Consider the following 17,255-nt stretch of genomic DNA (forward strand, 5'->3'; position numbering starts at 1 on the left):
TTCAGAGTTAAAAAAATTAAAAAGTATATATAATTTTGACTGAGCTTTACTAATATCCTTTAAAATTATCGTTTGGCTCTAATTTGGGTCCAAGTATTTGTTTACCATTTCTGATTTCATGAAAAAGTATACTCGATTTAAAATTGTTTTTAATTTTAATAAATACCCATCGGGTTCAGCATCAGCATCAGTGCCTTTTCCTATCCATCTGTATCGGTATCAGCATTGGCCACAATTGTGCAACCGAGACATCAATTATATATACAGGGCTCAATTTAACAGTCGAACATCGGACATTGTCTGGCTAAAACCTCAGATTGTCCGATCAATTTACAAAGTAATCGCCATTTTGACTAATGGGAATTAAACTCTACAAAATAAAGCTTGACCAGTAATGGCAAAAAAAACGTTAAGCCAAACTTAAACTAGAAAATTAATTGAAAATCTAAAGAATAAGCAAAAAACAATTCCAAACGAAAAAGATAGTAAAAGATATATTTTCTTTAAAATAAAGCTAAAATAACTCAGTTAAAATTACTTTTTGTTAGGTTTTTAATTGTATTTGAAAAAAATTACTTTAAAGCTTATCTTTTAAAACATAAAATTAAAGTTACCCAAAACGCTTTTACAAATTACTTCTACTGATTGTCTTAAACAATTAAATGAACAAATTTTATTTAAATTATTGAAGAGTGAATTTAATTATTGAAAAGAAAAAAGAAATAATGCTTTTAAGATATATAAACATTATTTTCAAAACATTGCCAAAACAAAAAAAGTAATCTTATTAAAATTGCAATTTTTAATCATTTCATGCTTTAATAAGTCAAATTAAACAACTCTTTGTAAAAATGGAAACAAAAATGATAATAAATAAAGCAATTAAATTATGGGATTGTTGCAATGGGAAGATTTAATTTAAATCCATAATTTCAAGTAACTTAAAAAAATTATTTTTTAAAAGATTTTTAGAAAAACATGGAAAATAGTTTCAATTGTTTATATTGATCATTAAAAATACATACCTACTAAAATAAAATTTAAATATAATATTTAATTTACATATAATGCGTTTATTTTAAACGATCATTATAATTAATGTTTGATTATTATTTAAAGCCTTCACGTTAAATAAAAACTTTGAAAAAGATCAATCATTAAAAGTTATTTATAACGTAACAGACTTTTATTTGCATTTAAATTGTTAACACATCAAAACAGCGTTGTCAAAACGTAAAGAGAAAAAAATAATAAACATTGTCAGTTACAAAATGAAAATTAAGTCTAAAAAAACATACTTTATTAAATTAAAACTATGTTATAAAAAACAAAAATCTGCGATGAAATATTTGAAATAATATGGGAAGAAACTACAACTTCAGTAGACTAACTTTTTTTTTTTTTTTTTTGTTAATTCACCTCCTCAAGGCCGAGAAGGCCACTACAGACAAGGAGACTACTTATTTGTGGTATAACCCTCTCTCAACTCTATAACACCGAAATACCAACCTTGACGAACTTGGCCGCCGCGCGGAGAAACGAGTTGAGCGCGGTACTGCCAGGGACGTGGTGGGGATCAAACACGGAACCTCTCGATTATAAAGCTAGCTCTACCACGACAATATAACATATATATATATATATATATATATATATATATATATATATATATATATATATATATATATATATATATATATATATATATATTATATATATATATAATATATATATATATATAATATATGATGTATATATATATAATATATGATATATATATATATAAATATATACAAATATATATATATACATACATATATATAAATACATATATATATATATATATATATATATATATATATATATATATATATATATATATATATATATATATATATAATATAATATAATATATATATAAATGTATAAATATGTATAAATACAAATATATACATACATACATATATATAAATACATATATATATATATATATATATATATATATATATATATATATATATATACATATATATATATATATATATATATATATATATATATATATATATATAATATAATATATATATAATACAATATATATATAATATAATATATATATAAATATAATATATATATAATATATATATATATATATATATATATATATATATATATATATATATATATATATATATATATATATATATATATATATATATATATATATATATATATATATATATATATATATATATATATATATATATATATATACAGCTGTGGCCAAAAATTAAAGACCACTCCTTTTTTTTTTCAAAAATTATTTTTAACCTTAGTATAATTTTATTTTGGAAAAAGGTATCAAAAAAAGAAAAACATTTTTAGAAAGAATTTTTAATGTATTTTATATTTATTATAAAAGAATTTATAATTTTTTTACAAAATAATGTTAAAAAATTAAAAAACTGACTAGTAAAAAATATAAATGGGAAAAAAAATTGGACAAAATTTTAAGACCAGTTACAAAAATATTTCAAAAAGCAATAAAAAAATAACTTAGAAACGTCTTGTTCCTCCATTTGTTTTCAAGCACTCTTGTACTCAATCTGGCATTGAATTCATTAAAGTTTTGATTACTTCATCAGGCACATTTTTCAAATGATGAGAGATAGAAGATTTCAAATTTTCCAAATTGTAAAGTTGTTCTTTACCAAGCTTGTGATCAAGCCATGACCATAAATTCTCTATTGGATTCAAGTCTGGAATTTTATTAGAATTGAACCAATCGCTAACAACATTCGCTTTATGACACGGCGCATTATCTTGCTGGAAAATAAACCCATCTTGCAACTGCCATAAATCAATGCTAGGAATAAGCGAGTTTTCCAAAATTTCGATGTACCTTTCTTTGTTGAGTCTACCATCGAATAAATGAAAAACGCCAACTCCACAGGCACTCATACAGACCCAAATGCCTATTGAACCACTGCCTTGTTTTGTTCGTTTCAAAATGCATGATTCATCGAACCGTTCGCTTGGAAGTCTACGCAACATTACGCAATCAATTCTGTTGTCTACCTCAACATTCATTTCATCACTAAAGACCACACGGCTCCACTGATCTGTTGACCAATTTTTATGTAGTTTGCACCACTCTTTCCTGGCAAATTTTTGTTTTTTATTTAAGCATGGTTTTTTTGCAGCAGCACGCCATAAATAATTTAAATTGTGGAGGACCCTTCGCACAGTTCTAGGGCTTGCTTTCAGACCATTTGACAGTGTCCATTTTGTAGACAAGTCTGTAGATGATGCTTGTCTGTTTTCTTTCATTAATCTCACTAACGAACGAACAACACGGTCATTTGAAATTTTATTGCGTCCAGTCATATGACGATCATTATTTGACCGGATCTCTTTGTATCGTTGAATTATGTTAATAATGCAAGAGTGAGACCTTCTGAGCTTTTCTGCTATTTGCCTGATGCTATAGCCTTCTTCTTTTGATACAAGAGCCGGGTATCTGTCTTTTTCTTCGATCTTTGCATGCATTTTTGCAATATTTTTATATCCTTATTGCAATTCAAAAAACAAATGTTTATTTGATGTCGAAACTCAGGTTACGACATCTTATTTTATACCCAACGTAATAAGCAATTAGGACAGTTAAAAAAAATAATGGATTACTATTTTTAATAAGTGCAAATTAAAGATTTGAAAGCGGTCGTTTTTTTATTTAAAGAAGATTTATAAGTACTCATCAGTTTTTTAATAAGTTAAGCGCTATTTAATTAGAATTAGATTTAAAAAATTATACCACTTTAATCCGTATGTTTTAATTAACAAGATATTAAAAAAAATTTAATATGTCAATTAGAATCTTCTTAATTTGAATTTAAAGAATAAGAAACCAACTAAAAAATGAGTGGTCTTTAATTTTTGGCCACCGCTGTATATATATACATATATATATATATATATATATATATATATATATATATATATATATATATATATATATATATATATATATATATATATATATATATATATATATATATATATATATATAATATAATATATACATATATATAAATATATTAGTAGAAAATCGCTTAATAAAAATTTTTTCCATTTAACACTGTGTTTCATAAACAAAGATTCATCAGAAATGAATGATCAAATTAATAAAACTTCAATTTATACCAAAAATTAAATTACAGGAAGTTGCAAATGTCTTAACTACTGTAAATTTTCACACATTTGTCGAATTTACTGACACTATTATAAAAAGAATTCTTTAGAAATGATTACTTATGCTATTTTTTTAAACGTTTTTTTAAAAAGGGTAGTTAATGTAAATATTATTTGAACTCATTTATTTTTATAGTTTTTTAGGAGAAACTTATTTTCGTGCCTACATTTAGAAATGAATTCCGATCTTTTGTTTAATAAGCATTCTTGATTTGCATGTGTAATTATTTCAAATTTTTCTTGTAGGCATAGTATGCATTTTATGGAAATATTGTTATATGCAGGCGTTGTTTTAAGGATAGACCAATTCAGTATAAAATCATCAATATTTTTTTCTTTTAATTCCCATATATATTTTGACAGCATGGTGTCTTTTGAATACTTTTAATTCTTGAAAGATTGCTTATGATTGGCAAAACGTTTTTTCCATTCACCCTCTGTTATGCCAATATATTGTTTATCAGGTACATTCTTAGAGGAAACAACATGTTTATATACCACATTTTTTGATAAACAACTTCCACTCATTGAACAATTGATTTTTTGTTTACAATTACAATTTTCTGTAGTTTTTTCATTTAGGATTTCTTTTTCGTTTAACAAAGCCTTATTGTGACCTTTTATAATTCTTTCCATATATTTTGTGCCACTCTAGCTAACTTTAATTGTATTTCGATTAAAAATTTTATGTAATTTATTAGATCGCGGGAAATGCTTATCGACCAATTTTTAAAACACTTTTCCTATGTTAGTAGAAACATTTTTGCTATATGGGGGGTTGAACCAAATTACATTTCTAGTTCTATTTCGTTTTTTTGTATTCTTTTTTTCAGGGTCAAATTTTAGTTCAAAATTTTCAAAACCACTTTTTTTAGGGGCATCTTTAAATATTCGTTTAGAGGATATGAATACATTTTCATTTGAGGAGTTTTGGTTTAGTCTGTTATTAATTGAAATTGGGATTTGTTTTAAAACTCGGGGTGGATGGTTAGAGTTAATATTAATATATAATAGTTCATCGTTTGGTTAAACGAGACATCAAGAAAATTCACAATTTTTAAATTTATGTTTATTTCGATTCGAAAGCCAATATTTTTTTAAATTTTAATAATATCTTTTCTAATTTTGTCGAGCTGTGGACCAGATTTTCTACGCATTACTATTAAACCATCGTCGCGATAAAGGCCTAAATCTTTTATATTGATTATTTTATTTAACAAATCTAAAATATATAGTCCAACAAATTCACAAATTTCTGCTCCGTCATAACTGCCCATTGTTACATCAAAGCAGTCATGTATGTTTTTCTTTTTCTAAGTTTTCTTATTAAAATAAAGTAAGGTTTTTCTTTTGTTTTATTATAGGGATTGTGTCATCAGGAATAACTGTGTGGCTTTTTGCAAATTCAATAGTCTTATCTAAAATATCTGCGGTTATTGAGGGGTAAAAATCATTAATGTCAAATTGAATAAATGTACAGTCATTTTTATTTTCGATTATGGAGAACCAATTTTTAACATCAGTGGTATTTTTCTACTGTTGCAAATTTAATTTATTTCTAAGAATATTATTAATTTTGTCCAATTTAATTTTGCTTACATGTCCAATCTCACTTTTCGAGGGAACAAATAACCTACAAGGAAGTTTGTTTTGAAAATTTGGTTTATGGTCTTTTAGTGTTACGAAAGCTTGGGCAGGGGCCCAAGAACTAGTAATATTGTCACGTAAAATTTTTTCATAGTTTTCTGTTGTGTAAGTTAGTAAAGTTGAGTTGGTAAATATTATTTGTTTTATCAGCAAAAACCAAAATATTAGGGTTTGATTTAATTTTTTTAACATCTAACTTTAATTCTGTTTGAAATTCGTTTTTTATAGGGCAAAACTTTATTGTTTTAATTAAATGTAATAGGTCATTTTCAAAATTTTCCAAATCAGGAATAAAAGGTGGGGTATTTTTTGTTTTAAATCCATAATTATCATTATTTTTAAATGTATCATCTGTTTTTGTATTTGGTTTTAAGAAAAAATTGGCTTTCCAACGAATTCTTTTAATAAAATGCTCAACTTTTTCAATCAAAGAAATAGTATATCTTTTTCATCTAGTATAGGTATATTTTTCAACGAGTAAGTGAAATTATATGTATTATATATATATGGAAACTAATAATTTCAGAAAATATATATTATATATATATGGAAACTAATAATTTCACTTACTCGTTGAAAAATATACCTATACTAGATGAAAAAAGTTATACTATTTCTTTGATTGAAAAAACTGAGCATTTTATTAAAAGAATTCGTTGGAAATGATTTTACACTGAATAGGTCAAAAATTAAAAGAATTCGATGGATGATTTTATACTGAATTGGTCTATCCTTAAAACAGTGCCTGCATATAACAATATTTCCAAAAAATGCATACTACGCCTACAAGAAAAACTTGAAATAATTACACATGCAAATCAAGAATGCTTATTAAACAAAAGATCGGAATTCATTTCTAAATGTAGGCACGAAAATAAGTTTCTCCTAAAAAACTATAAAAATAAATGAGTTCAAATAATATTTACATTAACTACCCTTTTTAAAAAAACGTTTAAAAAAATAGCATAAGTAATCATTTCTAAAGAATTCTTTTTGTAATAGTGTCAGTAAATTCGACAAATGTGTGAAAATTTACAGTAGTTAAGACATTTGCAACTTCCTGTAATTTAATTTTTGGTATAAATTGAAGTTTTATTAATTTGATCATTCATTTCTGATGAATTTTTGTTGATGAAACACAGTGTTAAATGGAAAAAATTTTTGTTAAGCGATTTTCTACTAATATATAATTGCTGTGTTCTTTTAAGAACATTGAGGACTCTACTGTGTAGAATACTTTTTAAAGTTGTTTAAATATATATAAATATATATATATATATATGTATATATATATATATACTTATACAAATATATACATACATATATATATATATATATATATATATATAATATATATATATATATATATATATATATATATATAACTCCTAACTGTAGGTAGTGATATAGTGGTAAAGCGCTTGCTTTATAAGCAAGAGGTTCCGAGTTCGATCCCACACCACGTCCCTGGTAGTACCGCACTCAACTTGTTTCTCCACGCAGCGGCCTTGTTCGTCAAGGTTTGTGTTTCGGAGTTATAGAGTTGAGAGAGGATTATAACCACTATTAAGAATTTTTTTTTTATTACTTGATAAACCAAACCCTCAGTCGATGTACCAACACTCCCTTGCAAGTCAGGCTATAAGATAGTCGATGTAGCAACACTTTATGTATGTATTATGTACACGCACTTTATGTACACATGATTTAGGATATGCACATGTAATATTTAAGTAAGTCTTTAGGTTTTCTTACGTGCTGTAATAAATGAAGTAAACAACATTTTAAAAAGTATACACTATTTGTTACAAAAGTTTGAATGGCAGTTTTATTAAATATACTTTTTATTTACAAATACAATAAATTTAACTAAATAAAAAAAAAAGAAGAAAGTTAATTGAGAAGCATTAGTAAGTAATATACAAGAAAAAAAAAAAAAAAGAGAAAAAAAAAAAATTTGGTGTTCTTAATACATAGTGATAAACAATAAAACATAGAAACAAAAACATAAAAAAAAAAAAGATTAAAAAAGAAATATTTTTATTTATTATGTCGCAATTATTTAAAACTGTTTATTATTTTTCCCAATGCTTTTATTAACTCCTCGTCTTTGTTTGTCTTTGAGCATCAAATCTTGCAATCAATTTTTGAGTCACTTACTGATGATAGATTCACATCAAATTTTGCATACATACTCTTGGTTGATGACAATACAATATTCAATAATTAGTTTTACAATAAGTCAATTAATTTAGTTAATTTTAATTAACTTTATTTTTTGTATGAAAAAAAGAACTTTTAGAATAAGTATATTGTTTTATAACTTATATGCCCATTTAGCTTATTTGGATAAGGCGTTGACTTCATAAACAAAATGTCTGTGGTTTCTCGCCACTTTCCGATTTTTTTTGTTTTTTTACACATGCATACAGATGAATGTTAATAAAATAAAATAGTAATATCAGAAAAATTGATTGCAAAATTTGTGCTTTAATAACATATAAAAGCATTGGGTTTTATTCATTCATTTTTAATTTTACTTGTGTTTTGATATAAAAACTACAGCAACAATCAGTAATTTAATATATTTATCAATTGCTTTACTGTCTAAACAAAATTAAAAAGAGAACTTATTATTTTTAAAATTTTTTTTAAATGTTAATAAGCAAAGCACTTTAATTGTCATTTAGCTAAACAATGTTTAAACTAACTTGGTGCCACTTTTAGCAGGGTAATATCTATTTTGTTTTCATATGTGCTTGATTTAATTTTGATATATAGTTGAATTCGATTTGTGATTTTATTGCTTTAGAAATGTAGCCTATATAACAAATTAGCTGAACTTGAAAGAAATAATCAATGTCTGTATAAGTCAGGTTACATGGGCAAAAATAATACTCATAATACAAACTTTTTTTTATAAAAGTTTAATATATTATTGTTTTTTTATTTACCTATGATATGAAAACATTAAAAATTTACATTACATAGTTCAACATAGTTGGCAAACTTTGTCATTTTTACAAGCTAAATGTATATATATATATATATATATAATATATATATATATATATATATATATATATATATATATATATATATATATATATAATATATATATATAATATATATATATATATATATATATATATATATATATATATATATATATATATATATATATATATAATATATATATATACAGGGCTTGTGATGAAGCGAGCGCGATCGCGCTCCGCTCGTAAAATGCGCTCGTAAACGGTATTTTCAAACGTTCTAGGCGCGATAAACAACGCTCGTTCAGCTTATAACGAGCGTATAAAATAACGCTCGTCCAATAGTTCGGGATTATTTTTTTATTTTCATAAAATATTTAAAAAAGATTTTTTATTAAAGATATACTATTATCAAAGCACTAATATAAAATATAAAAAGCACTACGTCGTTCTCTTTTGCACTAACGTAATGAATGAGCAGTTTGAAGTCGTTAATAGTCACTAATTTCTATTATGGAATGTGCACGTGGAAACACAATGTGAATACAAAAATGCGCAAATGGAATAGAAATAGAATAAGAATAGAAAATTAGAAAACCACTATAAGAAAATTAAAACTTTATTTTTAATCTATTTAGAGTATTTTTAATCTTGTGAAAATATCAAGTAAGATTTATTTGATTTATTGTTTGTAATATTCCACACATCGTTTATAATAAAAATAAATATTAATAATAGAGTAATTTTTAAAATTAGTTTTTGTTTATAGTATAGGTTTTTTTATTAACTATTATTTATTTTAACTCAAATTTAAAACGATTCTGTTGTTTAGAATGTTCGCAATCGCATTCGAAAAGGAAACAAAGTAATAACGCCAACATTTATTAAATGGAAAGTTATTATTCTAATTTATTATTATTTCAAATTATTCTTGTGTTATTTTTTTAAGGTTAAAAAAACGTAATTTAAAAAAGAAATTTTAGAAAAAAATTAAATAATTAATTTGAATAAAAAATATCAAAAAATATAAAAACCATTAACCGTTAATAAAGTTTACCGCGTAACATTTTAAAATGCATATATCAAAACAACGAATCAAAACACTAAATTATACTTCAATACTAAATCAATAAGAAGTTGCGTTTTTGTTTGATATTATTTTTTTATTTATATAAATAGTTAAAAATAAAATCGCGATCTGACAATATACAAGAAGTTTGGAAGTATAAAAATCTACTTCGTTGAAGTAGTTTCATGAGTGTGATACTAATTCAAACATTTTTTGACGAAAGAATTATGTAACAAATAAAAAAAGATATAAAAAAATAAAAAGCTTTTTATGAGCATCGCCTTCAGCAATTTTCATGATCGCGCTCGCCGACGTTATTTCAAGCGCACATAATCACGCTCAATGAAAACATTTTCTAATTTTACGAGCGCGATTTAACACGCTAGACGATTTTCTTCATCACAAGCCCTGTATATATATATATATATATATATATATATATATATATATATATATATATATATATATATATATATATATATATATATATATGTATGTATATATATATATATATATATATATATATATATATATATATATATATATATATATATATATATATATATATATATATATGTATATATATATATATATATATATATATATATGTATATATATATGTATATATATATATACATATATATATACATATATATATACATATATATATACATATATATATATATATATATATATATATATATATATATATATATATATATATATATATATATATATATATATATATATATATATATATATATATATATCAGGCCTTCCCAGGAGAGGCGTGCGGTCGGTCGCTTTGAGTGACCACGCATATATATATATATTTTTTGAGAGTTTGGCCACGGTTTTTTAGCATATATTAATGACGCATTTTTAAAAAGGCGCTGAAAAAACCTAACTAAATTGTCGTATTATTTTATTATTTTTATTCATAACTTATTCCTATTATTAATATAAAAATATGAACATAAAAATGAAATATATATATATATATATATATATATATATATATATATATATTTATACTTATTTAAAAAATTTTTTTTTTTATTATTACAATTTTTTTTTTTTATGTCTAGTAAACATTAAAAAAAAATTTATTTGTTTATATTTATTTTTTATTTATTTATATTATAATTATTTATAATATATTTTTAGGTGTTGATTTTTTCAGCAACGATATTTGAGACAAGTCGAAAAAATAAACAGAAAATGTGACCGAAAACTTTTTTAATTTATTTTGAAAAATATGCTCTGCCGACGCGGGATGCGAACCCGGGTCTCCGCGGCGCTGTGTAATGTCTTAACCGAATGAGCTAATCGTTCATATCCTTATCAAGAACCTTGTAGATAATAATTTTTATAGAACTTAGAAGTTATTTTTTATAAAAAGACATACTTATGCGAAAAAAATTAAAATTAGAAAAAAAAATATGTAAAATAAAAATAAAAAAATTTTGTTATAAGAAAAAAAAATTCAAAAAAAATATATATATATATTATTTTTATGTTATTATTTCCTTATTAATGAAAAGAATAAATTATTAATAAAATTACAAAATAATACAACGAATTTAATTTGATTTTTTCAGCGCATTTTTAAAAATGCGTTTTTAATATTTGATAAAAAAGCGTGGCCGAGTTATCCAAAAAAAAAAAAATATCCGTGTTCACTCAAGGCGTGCGACCGCACGCCTCTCCTGGGAAGGCCTGTATATATATATATATATATACTAAATATATATATATATATACTAAATATGTATATATATATATATTAAATATATATATATATATATGTATATATATATATATATATATATATATATATTATTTTAAAACATCAAGAACTATGTTAAGAACTATGTTAACTATGTTAAGAACTATGTTAACTATGTTAAGAACTATGTTTTGGACGCCATTTTTAAAATTTAAAAATCAAAAGAAGCCATTCAACCGCTGACGTCAATAGTAACAATTTTATATAAACTATAACGATTAAAAATTATTGTAACATTTTACAAGCTGATGATGCTGGTATCTATAACCCAGCGAAAATTTCTTATAAAATAATATTATTTGTATTGAGAGAAACTGTATTTCTTGATGTTTTAAAATAATATATAATATACTCTCATACAAGATGTCATCTTTCAAAAAATATATATATATATATATATATATATATATATATATATATATATATATATATATATATATATATATATATATATATATATATATATATACTAAATATGTATATATATATTAAATATATATATATACTAAATATATATATATACTAAATATATATATATATATATATATATATATATATATATATATATATATATATATATATATATATATATATATATATATATATACTAAATATATATATATATATACTAAATATGTATATATATATCAAATATATATATATACTAAATATATATATATATATATTCTTCGCATCCTTGATATATATATATATATATATATATATATATATATATATATATATATATTCTTCGCATCCTTGATATGATATGATATGATATGATATGATATGATATGATATATATATATATATATATATATATATATATATATATATATATATTAAATATGCATATATATATTAAATATATATATACTAAATATATATATATATATATACATATATATATATATATATATATATATATATATATATTTATACATATATATATATATTTATATATATATATATATATATTTATATATATATATATATATTTATATATATATATGTATGTATATATATATATATATATATATATATATATATATATATATATATATATATATATATATATATATATATATATGCATTGAATGTGCAATATTTATTATAATATAATTTAGTTGTATCTTTATACTTTTTAATAAATGGTAAATAATAAAATTAATCTCTACATTATGATATAAATAATGGAAAATAAAAAACAAAAACATTTTAATCGAAACCAAAAAGCAAAAACTTTTTTAATTACCAATAGTCATTCGGTATTATTGTCCCTATAATAATTATTGTTCCTATAATAATTATTGTTCCCATAATAATTATAAGTTTCTCAGACATGATAATAAGTTAAATGATTAACATTTTAAAAAGAATTTTGATTTTGTTATTGTTAAGCTATTCTAAGTTTTTAGTAGTTGCTGGAGATTTGAAAGCTTTAACCAATTCTTATAAAATGAGAACTCTTACATAATAAGAAAAACTCCAAGCCAAAATGAAATATTTACATATTTTTAAGGGTTTAACTTTTATTGATAAAATGTATTATAAATTGTTTTAAGTTATTTGTAACTAAGTATTTGTATTAAATTTAAAGTTTGTATAATTTTATACTTAAAAAAATCAAAAGCACATGCTACTTGAAAACATAAATAAATCTTCGCTAGTCACAACGAAATTGCTTGAAAATTTTAGGGTTTCTATCTTGCAATATCTAAAACATTTAGCTTAATAGTCGCTGAACTTTTATCAAAAGAAATATTTGATACTTAGGGGCTTTTTTGTATTTATTCTAGTTTTTTAGGGGCTTAAACTTTAAATACAAATTTAAGAAATAAATAAAATATTTACATATTCTTAAGGATTTAGCTTTTATTGATAAAAAGTTATTTATAACTAAATATTTGTACTAAATGTAAAGAATAGAAGTTTGTATAATTTTATACTTAAATAAATCAAAAGTACAAATAAACATTCTATAACATGTTCTCTTTTCGACTGACCTTGTTTTAAGGTACTTCCGTAAATTTTACTAGTTTAAAAAAATCAATGTCTCTTTAGATATATAGATAATAAAAATACAAAAAGCAAATAAAAAGAAATCTACGGGTTTTCATTATGCTTATATGCTATTATACATTTTAAATTTACAACAAAAGCTAAAATATATATATCTGTTTTTGTTGTCATGAAAATAAATATATGATCAATAACATTAATATCATCAAAGAAGATACTTCACAGTATTTTTAATATACTTTTTGTTGCGATTTTCAAGATTTGTAACTTTTTACATTTATTAGAACCAATATGAATTAATAACAAAAAAATTTATCTGGGACCTTAAACCTTATTTGTTTTTAACTATTTGTGACTGTTTCTCACCATTGTATATATATGCAGTTATTAAAGTAAAATTGATTGATTAATTAGTATTCACATTCACTAGACATAAAAATTTATTAGGAAAAAATATAAATAAAAAACTATATATTTTAAAATATCATGTGCACCAAATAACAGCTACAGAAAATGCTCTATGCTCTAAATACTATGCTCGTAAAAAAAAACCTGGTAAACAAACTATGTTGAAGTTAGGATAAGGTCACCATATACTGGTCACCTTATCATACAACACTAAAAACATAATACCTGGAGATTTCTTGTAATAATTTTAAGATTTTCATCAGCTTTTTTCTTTAAATCTTTACTGCTATCTTCTGAAGGGTGTACACACTCATCGGTCATTTTTATATATTTTGATAACTCACAATATAATCTTGGTATAATTTGATAATTATTGCTTTGCTTGCTTCTATGAATTAATAGCTTTGTTAGAAAATTGCGACCAATATTTAATGACATATAAGTTAAAACAATTTTGCAAAAGAAACATAACAGTTATTTATTTTGATTGTTCTTGGAAGAAATTGTGACTAAAATCTACGTCAGCACTTACACTTGTTAATTCTATAATTTACTTATAACGTAAAATTTATCGTAAATTTATCGTTATCGTTTTAGACGAAAAGACCGAACAATGAAACTACAAGTATACACTCAAACCTCTTTTTGTGCGGTAGATAGGGACCGCATAAAAGAAAACGCATAAAAAAAATCACATAAAACTTCATTAGTACCTTTAAAAAATAGTTTTCGAAACAATATTAAAAACATTTTTTTTATGCGGTTAAATAAGGACTGCATAAAAAAACTCTTTGCATTGCTACACAAAAATTCAATTCAACTATTATATAAAAAATATTTAACCCTTTAACTACCGCTTAATAAATTGTGCCGACTATTTCCGGCGCTTGAAAATAAAATAATGCCATGCCGGAATATTCCGGCAGCGTTACATAGACTTTCTTATAATGTTGGTTTTATTATTTGTTATTGCCTGTTCCCTCATTGGTATTACTATTATATTATTCACGGATGTTTTTTAAAGAAAAGTCTGCCGGATATTTCCGGCTACCGAAATTATTTTTATAACACTTAGCCGGAATAATACGGCTTTATATTGCGGCTATATTTTATTACGTTTTCAAAAATGGCATTCAATAAAAAAGTTTAGCCTTTGTAAGAGGTAATAAATTACTTTAGTAGTTTGGATTGTGACGATAACGACGAGGACATTGGAGAAGATATTAGTGATGGTTCTCACGATGAGATTGAATCAAATATTAGCAATTTTAATGAAGTTGTACTAATGTTGAAGACATTGATGAAGATCGTGCTAATGTAGATGTAGACAACGAGAGTATCAAAGAAATGGAAGTTAAAACTCCTATAGATTATCATATATTAAATAAAAATCAAGTCAGCAACGTTAATGTTGATATTTCTGACTCTAGACCAATATAATATAACCAATTATTTGTTACTGATGATTTATTACATCATTTGGTTGTTCAAACTAATCTTTTTGCTTAACAGTTTATTGAAATGCGCAGAAATATACCAAAACATTCCTATGTTCGTTTTTGGAACACAACAACTCTTTCTGAAATGAAAAAGTTAATAGGTTTGATTTTGATTATGGGTTTATTTCATAAACCTGCTACACATTTTTATTGGTCAACTGATAAAATATTTCAAACACCTGTGTTTAATACAGTTATGTCTCATAATCGCTTTAATTTACTATTAAAGTTTTTTCATATAAATCATAACCGAAATTTACCAAACCCTAGTGATCCAAATCGAGATTATACAAGTTACGACCAATTATAGAGAAACTTTTTGAAAAATTTCTAATTGTTTATACCCCAAATCAATGTATTGAAGTAGACGAGTCATTGTTACTATGGAAAGGTAGACTGCTCAAAAAATAATTTCCTCTTAATAGAGCCAGATTTGGAATTAAACTACTTTGCCTATGTGAAGACTCTGGATACATGTACCGTTTCAGAATACAGATATTCAACTACCAGAAGAATGTAAAAGCTTTAATACTACTGAAAAAATTGTTGTATACATGATGTTGCCACTTCTGAATAAAGGCTATACTATTTGGATGGACAATTGGTATTCTTCATGTAGGCTTTTCCACTTTCTGCACCACTATGGAGCAACAGCATGTGGAACAATTTGATCAAATCGCACTCCACTAGTTTTAAAAAATGCAAATGTTCTGAATAATGAAACTACTGCATTTTTCTTTCACCCACTTCTATGTTTAAAGTACAAAGATAAAAAAGATGTTTATATGCTTAGTAGTCAACATGATAAAACTGTATCTCCAGTAAAAAAACGTAGAGGAAGACCTCCTTTCTTAGTAAACCCAAAACCAAGATGTATTGTAGACAGGGATGCGGAGTCCCAAAAAGGACTCCGGATTTAAAAGTCGTAAAAAGATTACTTTATCCTAGTTTTTGGTATCCAGGAGCTCTAAAAATATAAATAATTTTATGGACTACTAATAGGAAAAAAGCTAAGACGTTTAGGTTAGAGGAACAATCATATTTTTTAGCCCGGAGTCCTTAAGTATAATGGCGGCAAGGACTCCAGGACTCCGGGCTTAAAAACAACAAGTTTCAAGTCTTTAAATCTCATGAATTTTTTTCTTGTCGCAGATCATAAGTCAACAAACATGTTTAGAGCTTCTAGGCACCACAGACTTGGAAAAAGTAGAGATATATAGCCGGAGTCCTTTTGGTACTCCGCATTCCTGATTGTAGAGTACAACTATAATATGGGTTCAGTTGACAAAAACGATCAAATGTTAAAAACTTTTTCAATTGCCAAAAAAAGTATGAAATGGTATAAAAAATTAACATTTCATTTGCTGCACATTGCTTTGTTAAATAGTTACATCTTATACAAGAAAAACACTTAACTTTTAAAGTTTTAACATGATGTTGCTGCATCTTTGGTATTTGATGGTAACAATTCAGTTGATTTAATGAGAGGAAGAGACAATGGGGATGCTCCATCAAGACTTAAAGATAGACATTTTCCTGACACCTTAGTTCCTACAGCAACTTGGAAAAAGCCA

General features: G+C 23.9%; 1 protein-coding gene across 1 annotated transcript in view; it reads right to left on the minus strand.

Annotated features, from left to right (window-relative positions):
* The window catches only part of LOC100204641 (tyrosine--tRNA ligase, cytoplasmic), a 56,440-nt gene extending 41,519 nt beyond the window's left edge, over positions 1-14,921 (minus strand). The window contains exon 1 of the mRNA XM_065792115.1: positions 14,408-14,921. Within this exon, the coding sequence (XP_065648187.1) occupies positions 14,408-14,620 (213 nt within the window). The 5' untranslated portion in view covers positions 14,621-14,921. The remainder of the gene's footprint in view (positions 1-14,407) is intronic.
* Between the last annotated feature and the right edge of the window lie 2,334 nt (positions 14,922-17,255).

Source organism: Hydra vulgaris, chromosome 03 (genome assembly GCF_038396675.1).
Source record: "Hydra vulgaris chromosome 03, alternate assembly HydraT2T_AEP".
Taxonomy (NCBI): Eukaryota; Metazoa; Cnidaria; class Hydrozoa; order Anthoathecata; family Hydridae; genus Hydra; species Hydra vulgaris.